The 20,182-nt window shown below is 33.5% G+C and overlaps 1 protein-coding gene across 1 annotated transcript; it reads left to right on the top strand.

Moving 5' to 3' along the window:
• Window positions 1-207: 207 nt before the first annotated feature.
• LOC142333484 (odorant receptor 49a-like) lies at window positions 208-20,007 on the top strand. The gene is made up of 5 exons (XM_075380722.1): window positions 208-288; window positions 618-717; window positions 4,291-4,392; window positions 15,074-15,229; window positions 19,681-20,007. The coding sequence occupies exons 2-5, from the start codon at window positions 694-696 to the stop codon at window positions 19,744-19,746; spliced, it is 348 nt and encodes a 115-aa protein (XP_075236837.1). The 5' UTR covers window positions 208-288; window positions 618-693; the 3' UTR covers window positions 19,747-20,007.
• Window positions 20,008-20,182: the final 175 nt, after the last annotated feature.

Raw genomic sequence — 20,182 nt, 5'->3', positions numbered from 1 at the left:
TGTTGTAAACTAATAATTTTTTTTTTTTTTAGAGAAGTGATGGGAATTAAAAAAATTGTTTCATTTCCCTACTTTCATTTATATAAGAGCATTTACTATTAAAACAAGTGGTAGTATATTTTCTTTTAAATTTTATTATTTCAAGTTTTTGTACGCTACCTAGTACTATCAAGTACTGCTATCTAGCGACCCGATTCATAAACATACATTGAAAAAATGAATAAAAGTGACATATTCGAGTCCCGCGGTTCAACAAATGGAAAAAAACGTTGTCTAACAAAATGCGAGGTATTTTTTAAAGTATTCTTTATTAATAATCTAATTGAACTGAAATATAATGTTTTCACGCTTATTTTTCCACATTTTCATTTCACAGTTAGGCTAGGTCATGTTTAGAACTGTAAACGTAGTTCCTTGACTTTGTCGCCTCTTACTGACGAAGTTCTAATGAACTACGTGATAATCAAATTTGTGTGCAAATTTCTTCTATTTGGAAATCTTTTACTGTCAATAGGCATCATACATAAAAAAATATAATACAAAATAAACTACTTGCTGTTCTATAAGAAAAAAATTATTACTAGCCAAACAATCTTAATAATATATTTCATTTACAGGAAAGCAGATTCACTCAATCGTAATTTACATAGTACTGTAACGGTCGAGCAAAATGCAATAACCTTTCTAATCTGCATGTGTCTGTATACGCTTGTACAGGTAAACATTGTTTTCTTTTTCTATTATTAATTATTTTTTTAGACTTTTCAAAAAAAGTACGGTGAAACTTTCGGTCGCATGGTGGAATTGGGGGATGAAAATGAATTGTCTTTACATTTTGAGATTATAAGGAGTACGAAAATTCCATTCACTTTATTTTGGAATTTCTTTATACCTTTTTACTTATATAAGCTGATACATAAAACTATATGGCTTGAAAATCTCCAAAATTGTTTGATCAATTTCATTGAAATTTAGATCTGTTGTAGTAGTGAGTAAGACTCGCCAAGGAGGGCAAGGCAGGCCCCGTCTCCTCAGAAAAATCATTCCCACCACCAGTAAAATCGTCACTTTCAAAACCAACACTGTCTGTAGTCGTGGAGGTAGCCTACCCACGCTGCCGCCTTAACAGGTGCATCACATGTCCGTCCTCTCTCCTTCTGTACTGCGGTATGGTCTTGCTTAAGACCGTTAAAAGAGAGCTTTATTAGGTTAGCGGTAGTACACCGAAGGGAATGTCACACGTGGCATTTGCTTTGGCGTCATCGTGACCGAGGCATTTGAGACTGAAAGATGTCTGTTGCTGTAGTATTGAAGATGACCTCCGGTAAAGCCCCTAAGGGCTAGGTACGGAGGGGATGGAGTGGCGACCATAACCGCCATGGAAGGTATCTTTCCTTCGGGATCACAATTTGTTACTGAAAGTAGGTAGTGATGTCCTAGTCCAAATCTGAATACAGAGCGATTTTTTTCGCTACAATTGCACAAGAATTAACTGTTGGTCAGCGCTTAGAAAATGATTCCTGTGCTTGGAGAGAATTGTCCTCACCGTACAACAATATATTTAGGTGAAAAGAAAAGAGAGTTAGAAAAGGGACTTCAGAGTCAGATCGGCCGTCTTCGTCTGTGGCCGAGGGTAACGTTGTTGCAGTACGAAAAATGCTTGAGACAGACAAAACCTGTGGCCTGCAACTACATATAGGTGTCATCGGGTATTAATGCACCAGCAGTTCTTGCTATTCTGTGAGATTACCTTCAAGTTAGAAAACTTTGTACCCTTTGGGAGCCGCATAACTTGACCGACGATCAGATGTCACGTCGTGTTTCATCGTTGAGTGAAATGATTAAAATGTTTTAATATGGGAAATCTCTCTATGCGAACGGTATTGTGAGAGATGAGAAAACTCGGCTATACTATTATGACGTTCCGACCAAGGCTTAGAACAAAGTCTAGGTGTTAAAAGATAAGGAGTCCCCCGTGGCTTTTCGAAAATCCAGATCAATGAAGAAACCCACCGGGTTGGTCTAGTGGTGAACGCGTCTTCCCAAATCAGCTGATTTGGAAGCCGAGAGTTCCAGCGTTCAAGTCCTAGTAAGGCCAGTTATTTTTACATGGATTTGAATGCTACATCGTGGATACCGGTGTTCTTTGGTGGTTGGGTTTCATTTAATCACCTCAGGAATGGTCGAACTGAGACTGTACAAGACTACACTTCATTTACACTCATCCATATCACCTCTGAAATAATAAATGAACGGTAATTCCCGGAGACTAAACAGGAAAAAAAGAAAAATAAGATCAGTGAAGAAGAGAATGGTGGTCGTATTTTTTTATTGTGAGAGGAGTTTTTGTACGAGTCGTGTCGAAAACTTAGAAAACAGTTGCAGGAAAGATGTATACCCAGGAATGCCTGCCTAAAATGGTAGAAGCTCTCAAAAAGCTGCGCCCAAACTTAAGGATGGTTTCTTCGCCAACTTAACGCTCTAATGTTTGATCTGGCAAATATTCCGGAACAAGAATTTACTCGGAGAAATTTACTCTGAGTATTTGGTCAGTATTTAAATAAAACTGTTAGACCACCTTCTATAGTGTTCTATATTTACTTCTAAATTTTTGTTACGTGTAACAAAAGTCAGATTATTCCATTATAATAGTATGTAAGTGTGGTGATGTATGAGCAAGTTTATTCAAGAGTAGAAGGTAATAAGCCTATTATTTTTTTTTTTTTTTTTTTTTGTTATGCACCTACGAAATACTTATCTACCACCTCTTCACTTACGGTTAATTATCTTGATAAAAGATTTTGAATTCTATAATTTTGTTCAATGAATTGTGTCTAAAGTTTTTAGCAAGAGGATGAGAGCAATTTATATACAGCTCTAGTTGTATATCTTGATAACGATTTGTCATACAAAATTGAAAATTTAAATAATACATAATCAAATTAGTCGAAAGTATACCAAAGTGAATCCAGGATTTTATTAAAATAACCCTTATTATTAATTTTCCTCCTACGAAGTAAACTTTTTGTATATAACCATTTTACGCCTCCTCTGAGCTGGACCCACATCCCAACCCCGTAGGGGAAAGACACCCACCTTGTGACGTTAACGGTCGCCACACCACCTCCTCCATTCCAAGCCCTGAGGGGCTTTACGGGAGGTCATCTTTAGACCCTCTAACTGATTACATTTCACAGTCATCAGCCAGGCCCCGGTTGGGATGCCACCGATGTAAATGCCTCGGCAGACATTTGCATCAGTAAATACATATCAAATTTCGCCTTCACGTAAGCCTCAAACGGACATCTTCACATCCAACCCTACATGATTCCCTCAAACTAACTGACCGAAACCGCGGAAGCGTGGACCCCGCGCCTAGTACAGATTTGACAACACCGTTCGTAACTGTGAATGGCTCAGAAAACGAACGAGTTTAAAGTTAAATCGGTGCTACACTCGTACCGATCAAAATTGTGTTTTACGCAACATAAAAATTCAGACCTACACCCAAACAAGTCGACCAGTTAAGGTCACCTAACAAGGGGAACGCAACCTCATTCCGTTCCGCGCAGGAGCCGGGGACAAACCCTGCACCTCCACTCGGTCCATCATGTTGTCTCGCGTGGCATTACCAAATCACGATCAGGACCGCCACCGGCGGAGGGAAGCCACGCCCCCGGTCGCACGGACTACCATACCACGGCAGCGCAGCCACCCCCACAGCTAAGTATAACTCAGTCCAGGGGAGTGTCCTTTAACGGACCTTCCCGCCCACCACCTGTATCCGGCAAGGCAGGTCGGCCCGGCGGTTGGATGTTTTTTATTGTGCCAACCTCTAACTCTCAGCGAGGAGACTCAGATCCAGCTGAGCTCGCAACCTTTATCCCCACGTCGAACGCCGGGTCTCGGTCTTATCTGTCTTATGCCTCAAATAAGGGGTCCCCAACAGGTTCCCCTACCGAGACTCTGGTCTTAACTCCCCCCTAGTGGATGACGGGTTTTGAAGATCTTCATCACAACAGGGAACTGTCATAGCGGTACACGTCATGTTGTATATAACCTTATTTAAACATAACCCTACTCTCTGTAAAAAGTATAGTAAAAATACGAAGGATTCAGAAAATAAAGCGTATTATATTATTTTGTTATGAAATTAATTAATATTATAATCGAGATATTCACTGAACATCTTTTCTTAACTTTGATGAATCGATTTTTTTTTATTAATTATACAAAAATTAAAATAAAATAAAATACACCTACTATACATATTTATCTTAATATTTTCAGGAAAATGATTTATTTTTAATCATAAAATATGGAATTCAGATATCTTTCTATACAATAATACTATATTTTTACGCATTAAACGGACAAAACTTAATAAATGAGGTAAATATTTTTATAAAATTCTATATATGTTTAATTATAATTGTTTCTTTCATAGATATACTGCAAAAAGGTCAATCAGTCAATAAATGGGGTACAAAATTTTATTTCTCGAAGTTTAATGACCCAGGTACCCCCAAAAAAAACATGTACAACGGTTTTTTTTTATTTTTGGCAGGGGATAATTTCGTACGAAGTGGGTTGGCGTGTTAAAGCTTAATAACTTGTGACTGGATAAACCGATTTTGATTAAATTTTGTTCAGACTCGTGTATATGAGTAAATTTGTTATTAACGTTTTGGAGTAAGTATCTTTAAAGGGTAGGGAGCTTTTTTTGGGAAAAATGTTTTCAAAATTTTGCAAACATTTGTCGAAAATTGTGCAGATTCTTTAAATAAATTAAATATTTATGTAATTGCGATTATAATTATTTTTATTATAAATTGTAAATATAATTCATATATATAACATTAATAACTTTATGCAAATTTATTGTATTAATAAATGTAATATCATGTAATGATTGAAAAAAACTTGATGAGTCCTTGAAGACCGGAAGAGGACTGCTTGAATGAAGTGCGGAGCCTGCTTATATAGACTGCATGGAGCCGCTGAATCGTCAGGAGCGGAGTCCATCCGAAAGGAGCTGTGTGAACTGTAACGAGCCGCTGAATTGTCAGGAGCTGTGTGAAATGTAAAGAACCGAGTGTGCCTGACAGGAGCCGTGTGAATCTGACCGAAGCTGAAGATCTTTACATTTTAAAAGTCCTAATTTAAATGAAAATTAATATTTGTTATTAATGGTGAATTTTAAATAACATAAATGAAACCTGAGTCTATACATACTGCACGCCAAAAATCATATGATATATGAATTAAATTATTATAAACAATAACATGAATCATATGATTTTTTTTTAAACACATGATTTTTATAATTACAAGTAAGTTACATAACAGGTACATTTATAATGAAGTATCTGAATAAATAACAAGTTTAGTTGTATAAATGGACAATAATATAATTAACATATTGTTATAATAACACAACTGAGTAATTTGCTCATTACATAATCATGATTAAACTAATACAACTATGTAATTAAAAGCAATATTTATAAGTGTGTTCACAGACATTTTATAAAAATACAATCGAATGGAATTAAAGAAAACAAGTGTATCAAATATTTAAATTGATCAAAAATATTACAAAAAAGAAAATATATTATTTGAATTAATCATTTGGGCTTGGTAACAGGCATAATTTATGAATAGGTCTTCTTAATAGATCGTTAACTTTGCAAATCAACAACTCTTACAAGATTTCAGAGTCCAGATAAACCTGGGTGATAATTCCATGTTTCCAATTCATGGGTGGTGAATTTTCATCAGAAACTAATACTAAATGCCATTTATTGTGTTGCTGTAAATAATGTAAGTAATCCTTTGACCATCGTCTCCAGATAGATTGAACAAATTTTTGGAGTAATTGCCAGCAGCTTAATCGATCAGGTAAGGAAATGAGTGGACATTGAATAACAATAATAAAAATAATGATTCTGGGTCTATGTGAACATTTGAATAGGAAAGATAGGACGAGAATTAAGATAGGTTTCAATTTTTATCAAAATTGTATATAATTCTTCAAAATTAAGGATGGTTTGTCCTATTACATGACGCATATGATATTTAACGCTTTTGATTGCGCTTTCCCATAAGCACCAAAATCGGGTGAAAAGGGAGGAATTAATGACCAAGTAATACCTTGTATTGTAGAAAATGCTCCAATGTCTGATTTAAGTTTTCTGAATTTAAAAATTGATATAAATTATAAAGTATATTTTTGGCGGAATGGAAATTGAAACCGTTATCAGAAAAGATTTGAGTGGGAAGCCCTTACGTGATATAAATCTTTTTAAGTGCTGTTATAAAAGACTGTGAGGTGAGATCAGAAACTAATTCTAAATAAATAGCTTTGATGGTGAAACATATGAAAAGATTTGCTTGAAGTTTTAGACCTTTGCTCACCAAGACTAATCATAATTGAACCGCCCTAGTCAACTGCACAAGTAGAAAATGGTCAGGAAGGAATAACTCTGGAAGATGGTTGCTGACCAACCTGTTACACTTGGGTTTTTGCAATACATCGAAACCATATCATACATTTACGAATGATAAAGGAAATAACTTTCTTGCCATTTATTATCCAATATTTTTATCGTAACAAATGATGAATAAATTGAACACCAGCATGGAAAAGTTGCAAGTGTTCAGCATTAATGATTAGTTTTGTGTTGTTAGCATTAGGATGTAAAACAATAGGATGTTTCATTTGGTAATGTAACAAAGAGTGTTGCAGTCAGTCACTACACGTAGTAAGCCTGAATTATCTAGAAATTGATCAAATGATATAACTTTGCTTTGTTTAGATATAGTTTGATTGTTTTAAGGATATTTAATTTGTCACCAAAATGCATGTATTGTGATTGTTGAATAAAAAGGTAAGAGTGTGGTTTACTTCTTGAGTAGTTAAAGGACCAGAAATTCATTCTGATTGTCTTGATTTGGCGTTATGAGTACATCTGAAACAAAAAATTGCGAATTAAAGTATATAGTGATGAGAATCGTTCTGTGTCATCGATTACAACAGTAGGTACAAACAATATTACAATATGTTTGTGTTTTTCTATTAGACATTCATCACTTATATTACAGTTATTAAAGGTAATATTAATACCTTTTGGCCAATGGGCAGAAGTTTTTGAAAGCCAATGAGGGCCACGCCACCAGAGTAACACGTCAATTAACTTCCTTGGTGAATAACCTATAGACAATATATCTGCTGGATTATCAGAGGATTTGACATAATGCCAGTTAGTATTTGTGGTAATTTGTTGAATCTCAGAAATTCTGTTGCTGATTGCCAAATACTTTCCACTTTGATGGTTGTCCATGAATCCAATGTAGTACTACTGCAGAAACCGTGTATAAATGTATTTCTTCAAACTGTATGTTTAAGGCATTAATTACCTTTAATAATAAATGACTAAATAGTAGACCACCATAAAGTTCAAATCTTTGAAGTGTAATTTGTTTTAGGGGTGCCAATTTTGATTTGGAACAAAGTAAATTAGAAGAAATTGTATAATTAGTGTGTACAGTTCTTATGTAAATACAAAAGCTGTAGCCCTTTATGGAGGCATCGGAGAATCCATGTATTTGAATAAAATTAATCCAACTATCAATATTGGGTTTGAAGGAAAGATGTTTTTTAATGGATTCAATCAAATGCAATTTGTATAAATTGAGCCATTGTGTTAGTAACGTATTTTGCGGGTAATGTTTCGTCCCAATTAATTTTAAGTTGCCACAATGATTGCACAAAATGTTTATGTGAGAAGACAATAGAGCCAATGAGTTCTAAAGGATCAAAAACACCTGCTATGATGGACAGAATATTTCTTTTAGTGTGTTTTTTAGAATCATTAGCATGAGTAGTTGGGAAAAGTATCTGAGGAATTATTCCATAGAACGCTTATTCCAAGTACGTAAGTTCTGATTTTGATTTAAAGGAATGGAAGTATTGTGTTCAGAAGTAGAAGTGATGCTATTATTGGAAAACCGTTTATGGAATACAACAAAACCATTTTGTTGTAATGTTTAGAAATACCAATTTTTAACTGAGTAAATTCATTTAAGTTGTGTGAACTCATTAAGAGATCATCAACATAAAAATCATTTCGAATGGACTTACATGCAAGTGGAAATTCATTTTCATTTGCAATTCGAATTAAACACTGTGTGGCCAAATATAGTGCACATGCAGTCCCATATCTTACTGTACATAATGTGTAGTGTTTTATCTCCTGTTCTGGAGAATCATGCCAAAATATACATTATTAATTGTAATCACTAGATTTAACTAATATTTGACGATACATTTTAGCTATGCAGAAGTAATGACATAATTATCGATTTTGAATCTATGCAATATGGAAATTAGATCTTGTTAAACTACAGGTCCAACTAATAGAGTATCGTTGATGGATAAACCATTTGTGGTTTTCAATGATCCGTTGAAGTCAACTTGTAATTTAATTGTTAAACTTGATGGATTAAAGACTGGATGGTGAGGTAAATAACAGACATTCGGTTTGTTAATTAACAAATCATTGGAATTAAGTAACAACATGTGACTTGAATCTAAATATTCTTGAATGAAAGTGAAGTAGTCCTTGTTAAGGTTGGCATTGTTAATTAGTCTTATTTGTAATGATAAGAATCTATTTTTAGCATTAACAAAAGAATCAACTAATTGAGTGTTATTATCTTGTTATCTATGTTATTATCGTGTGGTAACGACACGGCAAATTTACTCTATTTGTTTCTAGTGGTATTGGATTGAAAATGTTTTTCACATGTCGAGGTTTCAATATCTGAAGCATCAGTATTAATTTCTTCAAGTTTCCAGAAATTCTCAAGTAAAGTAGATAGATGTTTATGAGTGTTACGAACAAGGAAGGACGTGACATTATTGTTGCCCTCAATGTTATTTAGAAGGCTACCACTAATTATATATCCTAATTTAGTCTCCTGTATAATGAGATATCATGTAATAGATATTACGAATGAATTTCTGAGGAAGGATAAGACTCAAATAGAATTGAGCTCCAATCCTAACATCAGTATTATTTGCTACATTGAATTTTGGATCTGCTAAAAATATATTACAAGGAAGATTAAGATTATAAGTGTCTAATCTGGTTGATGGAAGGCAATCAGATATATCAAGTAAATCAGCACGTTTCACCTTGATCGAAAAGTTCTTATAACGTGAATGCAATGTAAATGTAACAATATATTTGGATTGAAATAATTAATTTTTTTGCCTGAAATGGGTAGATTATTTTTATTAAGTTTAAGGCCTGCATTTGCAGGCAAAACTAAATGTATTAAAATTTGCTTATGAACCAGAATCTAGCAGTAATCTACATGAATACTTATTACCATGTATATCAGTATTATTACATACAGCTGTTGACAAAATTTTATTTTCATTTGAATAATTTTTAGACGAACAATATGTTAGTTATACTTTCAGGCTTATTGCCATCTATCTTAGAATGATTCATTTTGTCCATAAGAATGAGTGTATTGTATTTCATACCACAAATCTTACATAGATTTGAATAATATTGATCAACAGAATGGTGGCCTTTACATAAACAATTAAAACGACAATTATTATTTGCCAAAAAGGTTTTACGATTATCAATGGACACATTTAGAAATTTCTTACATTGAAATATATAATGATTTGAATTACGAAATGAACATTGATAAAAAATGGATTTTCCATAATAACTAACAGTATGTCCTTTAAATTATTTACTAGGATTTAAATTAAAACATTTGGTTAAGGATCTTTTTTTCACATTGGAAGTGGGAAAATTTGCTTAAACCAAACGCCCAGTAACCCATACACACTGGGTGTGTAGGGTTTACCACTTACTGCTGTGGGACCCACTAAAAAACCATTCCTTTACGCAATGTGGTACTGGAACTGACGTAAAGGTTCAACCTCAGCACCACATATGTCACAGACACACCTCACATTCATACAAATACTTACAAATCACATTCACACCATATTTACAACTTAATATATACACTATACATGTGTATAATCCCGTACAGCTATGCCGGCCTCAGATGGCAGGAATGCGTTCCACGGAAGCCATTGGTGATGACAATGCTGAGGTATCCCCACCACCTGCCCCCAAAGGCTGTGCCATCCTCAACCGACCCAGTGCCCTCCTTCCCGCCCAGTGCCATCCTCAACCGACATACTCGCTGCCCTCCTTACGTTCTTCCACCAGTAGCTTCTGGTGGAGCACTCTTCTAAACCACTGAGCTCACATGGTCCAACCCTCACTGGACAAGAGCATCAACTAACTGCATGACTCTCCTCGGCAAGTCCAAATTGTCTCATGGCAATTCTTCCTTCCACCTGGGACACAAAAAAGGTGTGCTCTACTGTGTCCATTTCTTCACAATACTGACATTGATTCGTACACCTTCCAATCTTGCAGAGGTAGACCCCAAACGATCCATGACCAGTTAGCCCCTGAACCGTCCAAAAGTCCACCTCCCATGTGGTCCATTGACCCATGTAGCTACCTCTGAGATCAAAATATAGCTGCATTGTTCTTCTTTTGCATTCCTCCACCTCTCCTGCCATTCAGTAAACATGCAGTTCCTCGCCTTCTCTTTGCCTTCTATCGTCCTGTCCCTTATTTCCTTGGCCGCCAAGTCCAACGGTGGCATTCCCGCTACCACTAGTGAAGCATCCAGGGAGGCTGTCCTTTGCAGTTGGGCCACCCTGATTGCCAACTTCCTATATACCCTTGTTCAGCCTCCGAACATTTCTCCCTATCCTGAAGGCCTCCCACCATACTGGCATCACATACAATATGGTATACACCCCGTAGACGCTAACATCCTGCGTTTAGATGCCCTGAGACATCAAACTCATTGACATTGGCCATTGACATTGGCCATCAAACTCATCAGTGTTGAGAACATTTTCTCCACCTTCATGGCCTCCTACTGCACATGGAAGGCGAAGCCCCTCAACCTGTGAAGCCACATTCCAGGTACTTATCCCCATTCTTCGGGGCAATCTCCTCCCCATCTACTTTGATAGAAAATGGGGGTATACGCTGTCTCTGTGTCATCGATACGATTTCTGTCTTCTTGGCTGCCAGTTGTAGTCCCTTCCTCTGAAGCCAGGTCTTAATTTTTTCAACTATCCCTGTTGTAATCCTCACCACCTTAGGCAGTTCCTTCGCCGTCACCACCACCGCCAAATCGTCGGCGTATGTCACCAACTCCACTTCAGGCGGCCACTCCTTCTGAAGGAAGTCGTTATACACCACAGATATCGTTATTCCACAGAATGAGGCCCAGGATTCGACCCCTTTGGTACCCCACGCTGCACGGGTATAACGACCTCCTTCCCTTCTTCGGACATAATACTCAGTTCCCTTTCACTGAGGTACTGTAGTACCATCCTCAGCAGGTACGACGAGATACCTCTTCCCTCCGACTGCCGCAAAATAGCCTCCCGTCTCACCGCGTTGATGGCATTGGCGACATCCAGGAGAACGACCAGGGGAATCTTCCTCGCATACCTGGACCCCCGGGCCGCTCCCTCCATCAGTTTTCGGACAGCGTCCACTGAACTTTGCCCTTTCGAAAGCCATATTGTTTATCAGTGAAGCTTGACTTCCGCAGCTCCTCCTGAAGCCTGTTCACCAATATAATTTCAAACAGCTTAGCCAGACTACCAAGCAAGCAGACCGGCCTGCATGTTGCTGGGCCACTCTCTCCCCCAACTTTTTTAGGCAGCAAGACCACCCTCGCCACCTTCCATGGTGTCTTTTTTTTAAATAGGCATATATATATTTTCATGGTCTATTTCTTTAAATAGGCAGCCGTTAAATACCCCCAAAAAGGCGGACGGAGAGGCCTCCACCAACGCCTTCATTGCCTCCGCAGGCACACCATCCACCCGTCGACTACGAGTGTAGCCGACAGGAGCCGAGTGCATCCGTCAGGAGCCGTGTGAATCTGACCGAAACCGAAGTAAAAGTCCTAAATTAAATTAAAATTAATGTTTCTTATTAATAGTAAATTTTAAATAACATAAATGAAACCTGAGTCTATGCAACATTACTCCACTTTATATTAAGCTCAGTACATGAAAGGACAAAAAAAATCTTTTCTTTTTTTTTTAATGTCTTCCTAGGCATAATAGTAGTACATAGGACTGAAAAAAAAATACTTTGATGGCAATATTTGGGGTGCAGAGCCGATAAACGTTTAAAAATCGGTTTTTTTAATCGATTTCAAAATCGGTTTTTTTTAATCGATTTTTATCGGTTTTTTTAATTTTTCAAAGCTTTTCTGGGTTTATTTAAACTTTTATTACTATTAAAAGTTTAATAATAATAATATAATGTTAATAATAAACTTTTATTAGTAGTATTATAAAAAAATTTCATCATAATTCACCCTCGCATCCAAAAAAATTTTAGGTGACTTTTTATTGGTTTTACATTTTTTTATTATATTTTTGTTTTTTTCTAATTTCTTCCATTTTACATACTAAACGTAGAGAAATCAAATAAAACCTGACAACACCTTGCAGGATTTTACCGGAACGCGGCTAAAGCCGCGTGACGGGAAGGTCCTATAACTGTGGATTGTTTCTGATGCACGGTTTACACAGACAACTTAATTTAAAATATTTATCATTTTATTTAAATATAATATTTTTTTTGTTTATTTAATTCAGTGATTCTAACTAAAGCGTGCGCGCATGCCGTATTTAATTCGCGCAGGTGTAACGGTACTATCGGCAACGGTCGGCAGTAATTAAACTAATGTAATTTCGCAACTTACATAGATCAAATTTCGCTTGTACGATTGGCAGACTGATGTAGCCGCGAAGCTTAATGCAATAAGTACCGAGTCGACCGAACGATCGACTTTGAGACCCAACCAGAGTTACTTTTTTGCACTTTAAATATTATTCATTTATTTAATTCTACCACTCACCTTTGATGTCAAACATAGCAGTAGTTTAGGGCATATTTTGGGGTGGGGGTGCGATTTTGCAAAAAGTTTTTTTGCAAATATTGTTAATTTTTAATCGTTAACAAATGTGCCTAAGAAAAATATGCCTTAACTAGGTGAAATCTTGAGATACTGAGGGTAACCTTACTCTACAGCTCACCCCCTGAATTTTTAAGTTGCAAATTTAATGGCATCAATGCCCTGTGTATAGAAGTAATCTGACCAAGTTTGGTCAAAATCGGTTCAGTAGTTCTGGAGATACAAGGTGATTTAGAGTCCAACACTGAACACACACACATACATATGAAAATTAACATACAGAAAATTTCCATCCAGGTTTTTGGGTCCTTTAGGTGTCAAAAGTCCACAAAATCCAATGAAAACCATATGACTAAAATGAACCAATTACAATACTTTCCTAGTACTATAGGTCTGCTATAATGCTATCTAGACAAGAAAGTAAATATATTCTTGGAAGTTAATTTTGCAGATTGTGGAGCAGAAAAAAAAATGTTTTTTGAGTTTAAAACTTTTTTTTTGGTTTACTTAAACATATAATGACTTTTACAATAAAACTTCAACATAAATTACCCCTACACCAAAAAAGAAATCTTAGGTAACTTTTTTCGTGTAATTTTTTTTTTCACTATTTTAATAACCAATCCCAAGAATATATTACTACTTTGTCAGATTTTTTTTTTTTAAATAAAATCTAGAACATTAATTTCATTAAGAAAATGCATTCTTTTTTATTCATCAAATAAGCAGCTGGAGTTATAGCAGCTTAGTAATAATAGCTTACTTAAGTAAGCAGCTAACTTATGTTTTATTCAAGATGCATTAACAAATATGCATCTTCGCAAATCAGCTGATTTGGAAGTCGAGAGTTCCAGCGTTCAAGTCCTAGTAAAGACAGTTAGTTACTTTTATATGTATTTGAATACTAGATTGTGTATCTGGAGTTCTTTGGTGGTCGGGTTTCAATTAACCACACACTTCAGGAATGGTTGAACTGAGACTGTACAAGACTACACTTCATTTATACTCATACATATCATCCGCATTCATCCTCTGAAGTAATACTGACAGTAATTCCTGGAGGCTAAACGGGTAAAAAAAAGAAGGTATATAGCTATATATTAAAGGTGAACATATAATGATCATGACAAAAGGGGATATTGGTTTTTTAGCAGATCTTTATGTTTTAAGGTTCATTTAAAACAAAAAGCTATGTGCATACACACATACATTATACGTACATATGTAATATGGGGCATAAGTTTGTTTTTTATTCATTAAGAGTGTGAGGATATTGCAGAAAAATCTATTTTTACCTTCTTCTGACATTTTATAAAAAATTTTATTAAAGCAAATTTGTTACCAACGATGTGTATATAAGTAATCCAAAAGACATTTTTCAAAAAAATCAATTCCCACCTCCTAAAATTGAAATAGGCTTATTAGTTTTTTGCTCTTATCTCCCTTCAGTTTAAATATTTTTCAAGAATTTTTTGTAAATTTTTTACTTCATACATAGAGCTATCAAGAAATATCTACAATTTTTTTAGATTAAACACTGTGGACCTAAAATAAAGAAAGATTTTTTGAAAATTTTATTTTTCTTATTTTAGCCTTTATTGGAGGATGTGTTAGATTTAGAGAAAACTTTATTTAAATAAATTTGGCCATGACTTGACCAGCGTAGCCAGAAAGTAAAATACTTTGCCAGCTTTTTTTAATTATAAAGATTTTATTGTAACAATTACTGTGATTGAAAATAATTCACTTAATTTATTATACCAAGAAAATGAGTGAACAGTTCAGAAAACTAAATATAATATTCTGTAGTTACTAATTCAAGTAACAATTTGGTTATTACAAATTCAGCTTTAACGTTATTAGTTCTTTAGTTTATATATAGTTACAACCTTATTTATATGAACACAAAAATCCGTTTTGTTAGGAGTTTTTATTAATAAGAAACCCTAACTGATGTCACTTCATAAACAGATAACACCAATAACTATATTTAATCTCATTACAGGATAATAATGTTAGAAGAGCAATAAATGAATTTAATTGGGTAGATAAGCCGCTCTGGTTAAAAAAATATTTGCTTACAGTGATGACAGGAATGAATAAAAACATTGAAGTAAAACCATTTGGTATATATGTAATCAATTTAAAAAATTTTGCAAAGGTAAGAATATTTTTAATTATTATTATTTTTTTTAATAACTCATTGGTATATCTTGGGTTAGGTTATATGATCATAATTTAATCCAGCTGTTATTTTAGATGTTACTTAATATTTTAATTAGTATTCATACATGAATATTCATTAGCGCATAGTACAAACATATTCAGTATTCATTGGTTGTATGCTTTTGAACAAGAGGAGAAAAGGTAGTTCTGACACTATCCACAACCCTTATAAAAGGCATTTTTCAAATATTTTATATCATTTGATGTTAATTTAGTAAAACTTCTCATAATCAGGCAATCTCAACAACTAAAGTAAAAGAAATACATATTTTTTTTTTTGTAACTTTATTTCCTTTTAAGCTGTAGTAAGAATAAATTTTTTTATTAATTCAGCATGTCTAACAAAGAATTGAAAAGGATTTCAGAATATGTTCTATTAGTAAAAATAAAGAAAGAAATCCATGGAAAAGGAAATGCTTCATTTTTGGGTTACAACTTGCAAAATATTTTAGTTTGATCTCTGCTTTGAGGATAAAATTAAACTTAAATTAAGGGTAAATTTTAATGTTTTGTATGGTTTTTGATCTAATCACCAAATTAACTTAACACCTGTGAAGTTAGATGTGTGGTGTCACTTACAAAAAGTAATTAGAAAAAAAGAATTAATGACAAGAATTTTCAACCCAGTTGAAATTATACAAAATAATTCTGAAACCACCTAAGGAATTTTAAATCAAATGAAATATTGTGTAAACAATGGAGTATACTTTAAATAACTACACAAGCCTGCAAAATTTGGTTTGTGGAATGTTTTTTAACTTTTGATAATTGATTCCTATGCCTTTTTTAGCCTTCATTTTTTTCCATCACATCAGGATTTTTCAGAAATCACAAATTTCAAAATTTGTAAAAAGTTGAAAAATTGCAAAAATATGATACTGTAAAATAGACATAATTTTTTTTTTTAAATAATAAATTAATATAATATATTAACTTTTTTGGCTTATCCATTACATCCTTATAGCTAAACAGTTGATTGGTCTGAAGAGGAGGGAGGGGTTTGGTTTGAAGATGATAAGATGGTGGGAGAGTTGGCTCTCCATTGCTCAGTGAATGCATGGAGTCAACAGCTTGGCCGACATGTTATAACAAGATGTAGCATGTTTATTGGCAGCTATCTGCTCTAATCATGCACTGTGTAACTACAATGTTTCAACCATCAGCATGCATAGATCGATTTTTTCCATCCTTCTTGATCAAATGTGTTCTTGTTGGGGGAAAATATATTTTCAGGCCATAAAGCAAACTTGTCCTTTTTAAAATGGCTTCAAGAGGCTGCAAAAATTCTACAGATTCTTTTTGTTGCATTTGTGGTGAGTTAATGGTGGAAAGGCAAAAAAGAAATATAACAAGTTTCATTTAACAAGTGTACCTCACATATTTTGTAGTGAAAATAGAAGATCACGACAAAACTTGAGCACCCCACTATGTTTGCTAGACATGTGTTAAAGGACTTAGACAGTGGTCAAAGGGTGAACAAGAAGCATTCAGATTTGGAATTTCAATGGTGTGGTGAGAGCCAAGAAATCACACTAATGATTATTAATTTTGTTTTGACTGGTGTTCACCCTTTCAATTTGAAGAATAGAAAAAGAATCATCTATCCAAACATGCCATCTGCTTTCTGCTCAGTTCCTCATGGTCCAGACATGCTAGTGCCAATTCCACCAGAAAATTTACCTGTAATAGACAGTTCCACAAGTGATTTAAATGAAGATAACATCAAGGAGTACAAACCTGGAGATGACTATGCACCAGAGCATTATTTACAGTTTGAAATAAACGATTTGGTTCGAGACTTACATCTGACCAAAGAAAACTCTGAATTGCTTGGTTCGAGGCTTAAAGAGAAGAACTTGCTAGCAGCTAGCACCTCATTTTCCTGATTCAGATACAGAGAAAAGGATTTTCTTCAATATTTTTCAGAAGATTTAGAATTCGTCTTCTTTGATGTACGTGGACATACGAGTGGATTTAACATTCTGTATGAAAGTACTGATTGGAAGCTGTTCATAGATTCATCCAAAAGAAGCCTCAAAGTTGTCCTTCTTCACAATGGGAATACATATCTGTCAATACCCATCAGACATTCTGTACATTTAAAAGATAATTACTATAATTTGGAATTTGTTCTAAATAAAACTAAATAAGACAATCATAAGTGATTACATGCAGTGATCTCAAAATAATATCTATGCTCCTAGGACAGCAACTTGTCCTAGGACTTGTTTTCTTATGTGAATTGGATAGCAGAGAGTGAAAATTATCTTTCCTTAAACGAAATATTGGCCAAAAAGAGCTTCATTAGAACCTAGAATCAAAAATGTGCTCCAAAAAGCTTTTGTAGATTCGAATAAAATTCTCCTTCCACCTCTATATATCAAATTAAGCTTGATGAAGCAATCTGTCAAAGTCTTACCAAAAACATGCTGCAGAAGTAAAAATATTTAGGCTGTTCCATGAGCTTAAAGGTTCACTTCCCAAATTTACATGAGGGCTGTTTTCTGTAAAAACTGGCTGCTCTTAGTGAAGAGATTGATGGGAGTTTTCATCAGGACATGAAAGAAATAGAAAGGAGGTATCAAGTAAAATAATATATTATTATACCTATCAGAATAAATGATTTATTTGTTAATAAGGTGTTAATTTGTTAAAAAGGTGAAAAAACCTCCTATATATATATATATATATATATATATATATATATATATAATACAATAATACATTCAATTACATCAAGTTAGCTTGTTTAATACGTTTTGGACCCATTAATGATCATACAGACACATCCATTATATTTTCTTGTAGATACTTACAATACCACATATCATAACAAGATAATTCAATTTTCAAAAACAAAGAAGTCTTGTAACAAAGAAGGTGCTGCTTAAATTTGTGAAAGTCAATTATATTATTACAAATAATCTTATATAAGATCAAAATAAATAGTAATAAAAAAAGCTGGCAAAGTATCACATGACTTTCTCAGTTATTAATAATAAAAATTAAAAGAGTTAGAGACAAAAACAAAAAAAAAGTATTTTTTAGAAGTGGGGAATAAATTTTAAGAAAAATATTCATATAAGATTAGGTGTAAATTTTCATTTTACATCTGGGGTGAACGACTAAAAAAACTGTGCACATTTTTGATAAAAAAAAATTCATTTCTATAAGTGAAGTATAAACTTTCAAAATATTTTTGAAAAAATATTTAAACCAAAGGGAGCAAAAGAACCAAAACATATTTCAATTTTAAGAAGTGGGTCTGACTTTTTGAAAAACAGTTTTTTTTTTAATTTATAAAATCATTGTAACAAATTTGCTTTAGAAAAATTTTCTGTAAAATGCCAGTAAAGAAAATAGTTTTTAACAATATCCCCCCACTCCTTAACAAATTTTGAAAGAAAAATTTGTTTGATTAATGCCCCATATATAAAAATATTTGTCCCAAATTTGAAGAAATCTGTTTAGTTAATCCTGAGATATAAGGGCAAAAGCAATGTAACACACAATTACACATACATATTAATACATGTTTTATTGGTGTAGATGAACTAGTTGGACCCTAAAAATTTGCAAAAACCCAATACACCTTTTTTGATATGATTATCATACTACCTTAATATAAAAAAAGCTATTCTAGCTATATTTGCTGGGAAAGTAAAAGGCAAAATGCTGTGAAAGGCACCTTTGCACCATTTTTTTTAAAAAAGAAATCTGATTATAATTAATCATTTTAAAGCGATAAAATTAAAAATAATGCTAATATTCTTACTTAATATTACACTTAAGATATTACATTGTATTGGATGAATGTTCTTTAACATCCAATTTAAGTAAAAAGCAATTATAAGGAGATAAGTTTTTTTTATTTTCATAAAATAATATTTAGTTTCCCGGTGAATAAGCTAGAAGAGCTATATTAAAGAGCAAAGCTTGGTGATCATGTAGCTTCTTTTTTCTTAAGGATCACTTCTTTGTAGATAAATATTTACTAAATTTTCCCTACAGAGCAAGAGTGCCCCCAAAATCAAAGAAATGTTTATTTGAAATTTGGAAATTTGATGCTAAATGTTATTTTGGCATCAAATTTCCAAATCATTATAATCAATAAAAAAAAAGCCCCACTGCTACAAGTACATTAAATAAGAAGTCTTATAAGATTTTTAATGATTGAATTACAAAGATTTTTTAGTGAAGCCAGAGAAGGTTTGCAATGAAAACACTGCATAAGGTATTATTTGACTTGACCGGCATAATTGGTAAAGTCATGCTATACTTTGCCAGCTTTTTTTTATTTTGTAATATGTACAATACTACTTATTAAACAAAATAAAATTATTATTATTATTCATTATATAAATGATATTCTGTTTTAATTTTCAGGTTATGAATGCAGCTTATTCTTATTATAGTATTTTTAGCAAAATGTCAAATAAAAATTATTCATAAAAATCAGGAAATGTAAATAATAGAACTACACGAAAATAAATGTAGAGAAAGCACAACACTTTATGTGCAGTATTTAATATTTAAAATAATTTCATTAAATGTTATTAACCGCAAACATTTAAATTAAAAGATACACAATTATTTAAATAACCACAAATCATTCAAATAAAAATCCCTCATTGTTTTTCTTTTAGAGATGGTTGCTTTGTTTCAGTTTATCATTAGTTGAACAAAAACATTTTAAATTGCAATCTCATGTAATTTTAAAATATTTTTTGACATTGAGACATTGAAATAACACAAATGCACTCTGAAAAAATTACAAGTGATTTTTTTTTCTTTTACCATTTTTGATGATCGTTTAAATAATAATTCAACCTTTCTTAAGACTACCCCTTCCACTTTCTAACTTCCTTTTCCTAAAAATCAAACAAGT

This window comes from Lycorma delicatula, chromosome 12 (assembly GCF_047948215.1).
Source record: "Lycorma delicatula isolate Av1 chromosome 12, ASM4794821v1, whole genome shotgun sequence".
NCBI lineage: Eukaryota > Metazoa > Arthropoda > Insecta > Hemiptera > Fulgoridae > Lycorma > Lycorma delicatula.
Note: the sequence above shows the minus strand (reverse complement) of the source record. Positions and strands in the feature narration are given on the sequence as shown.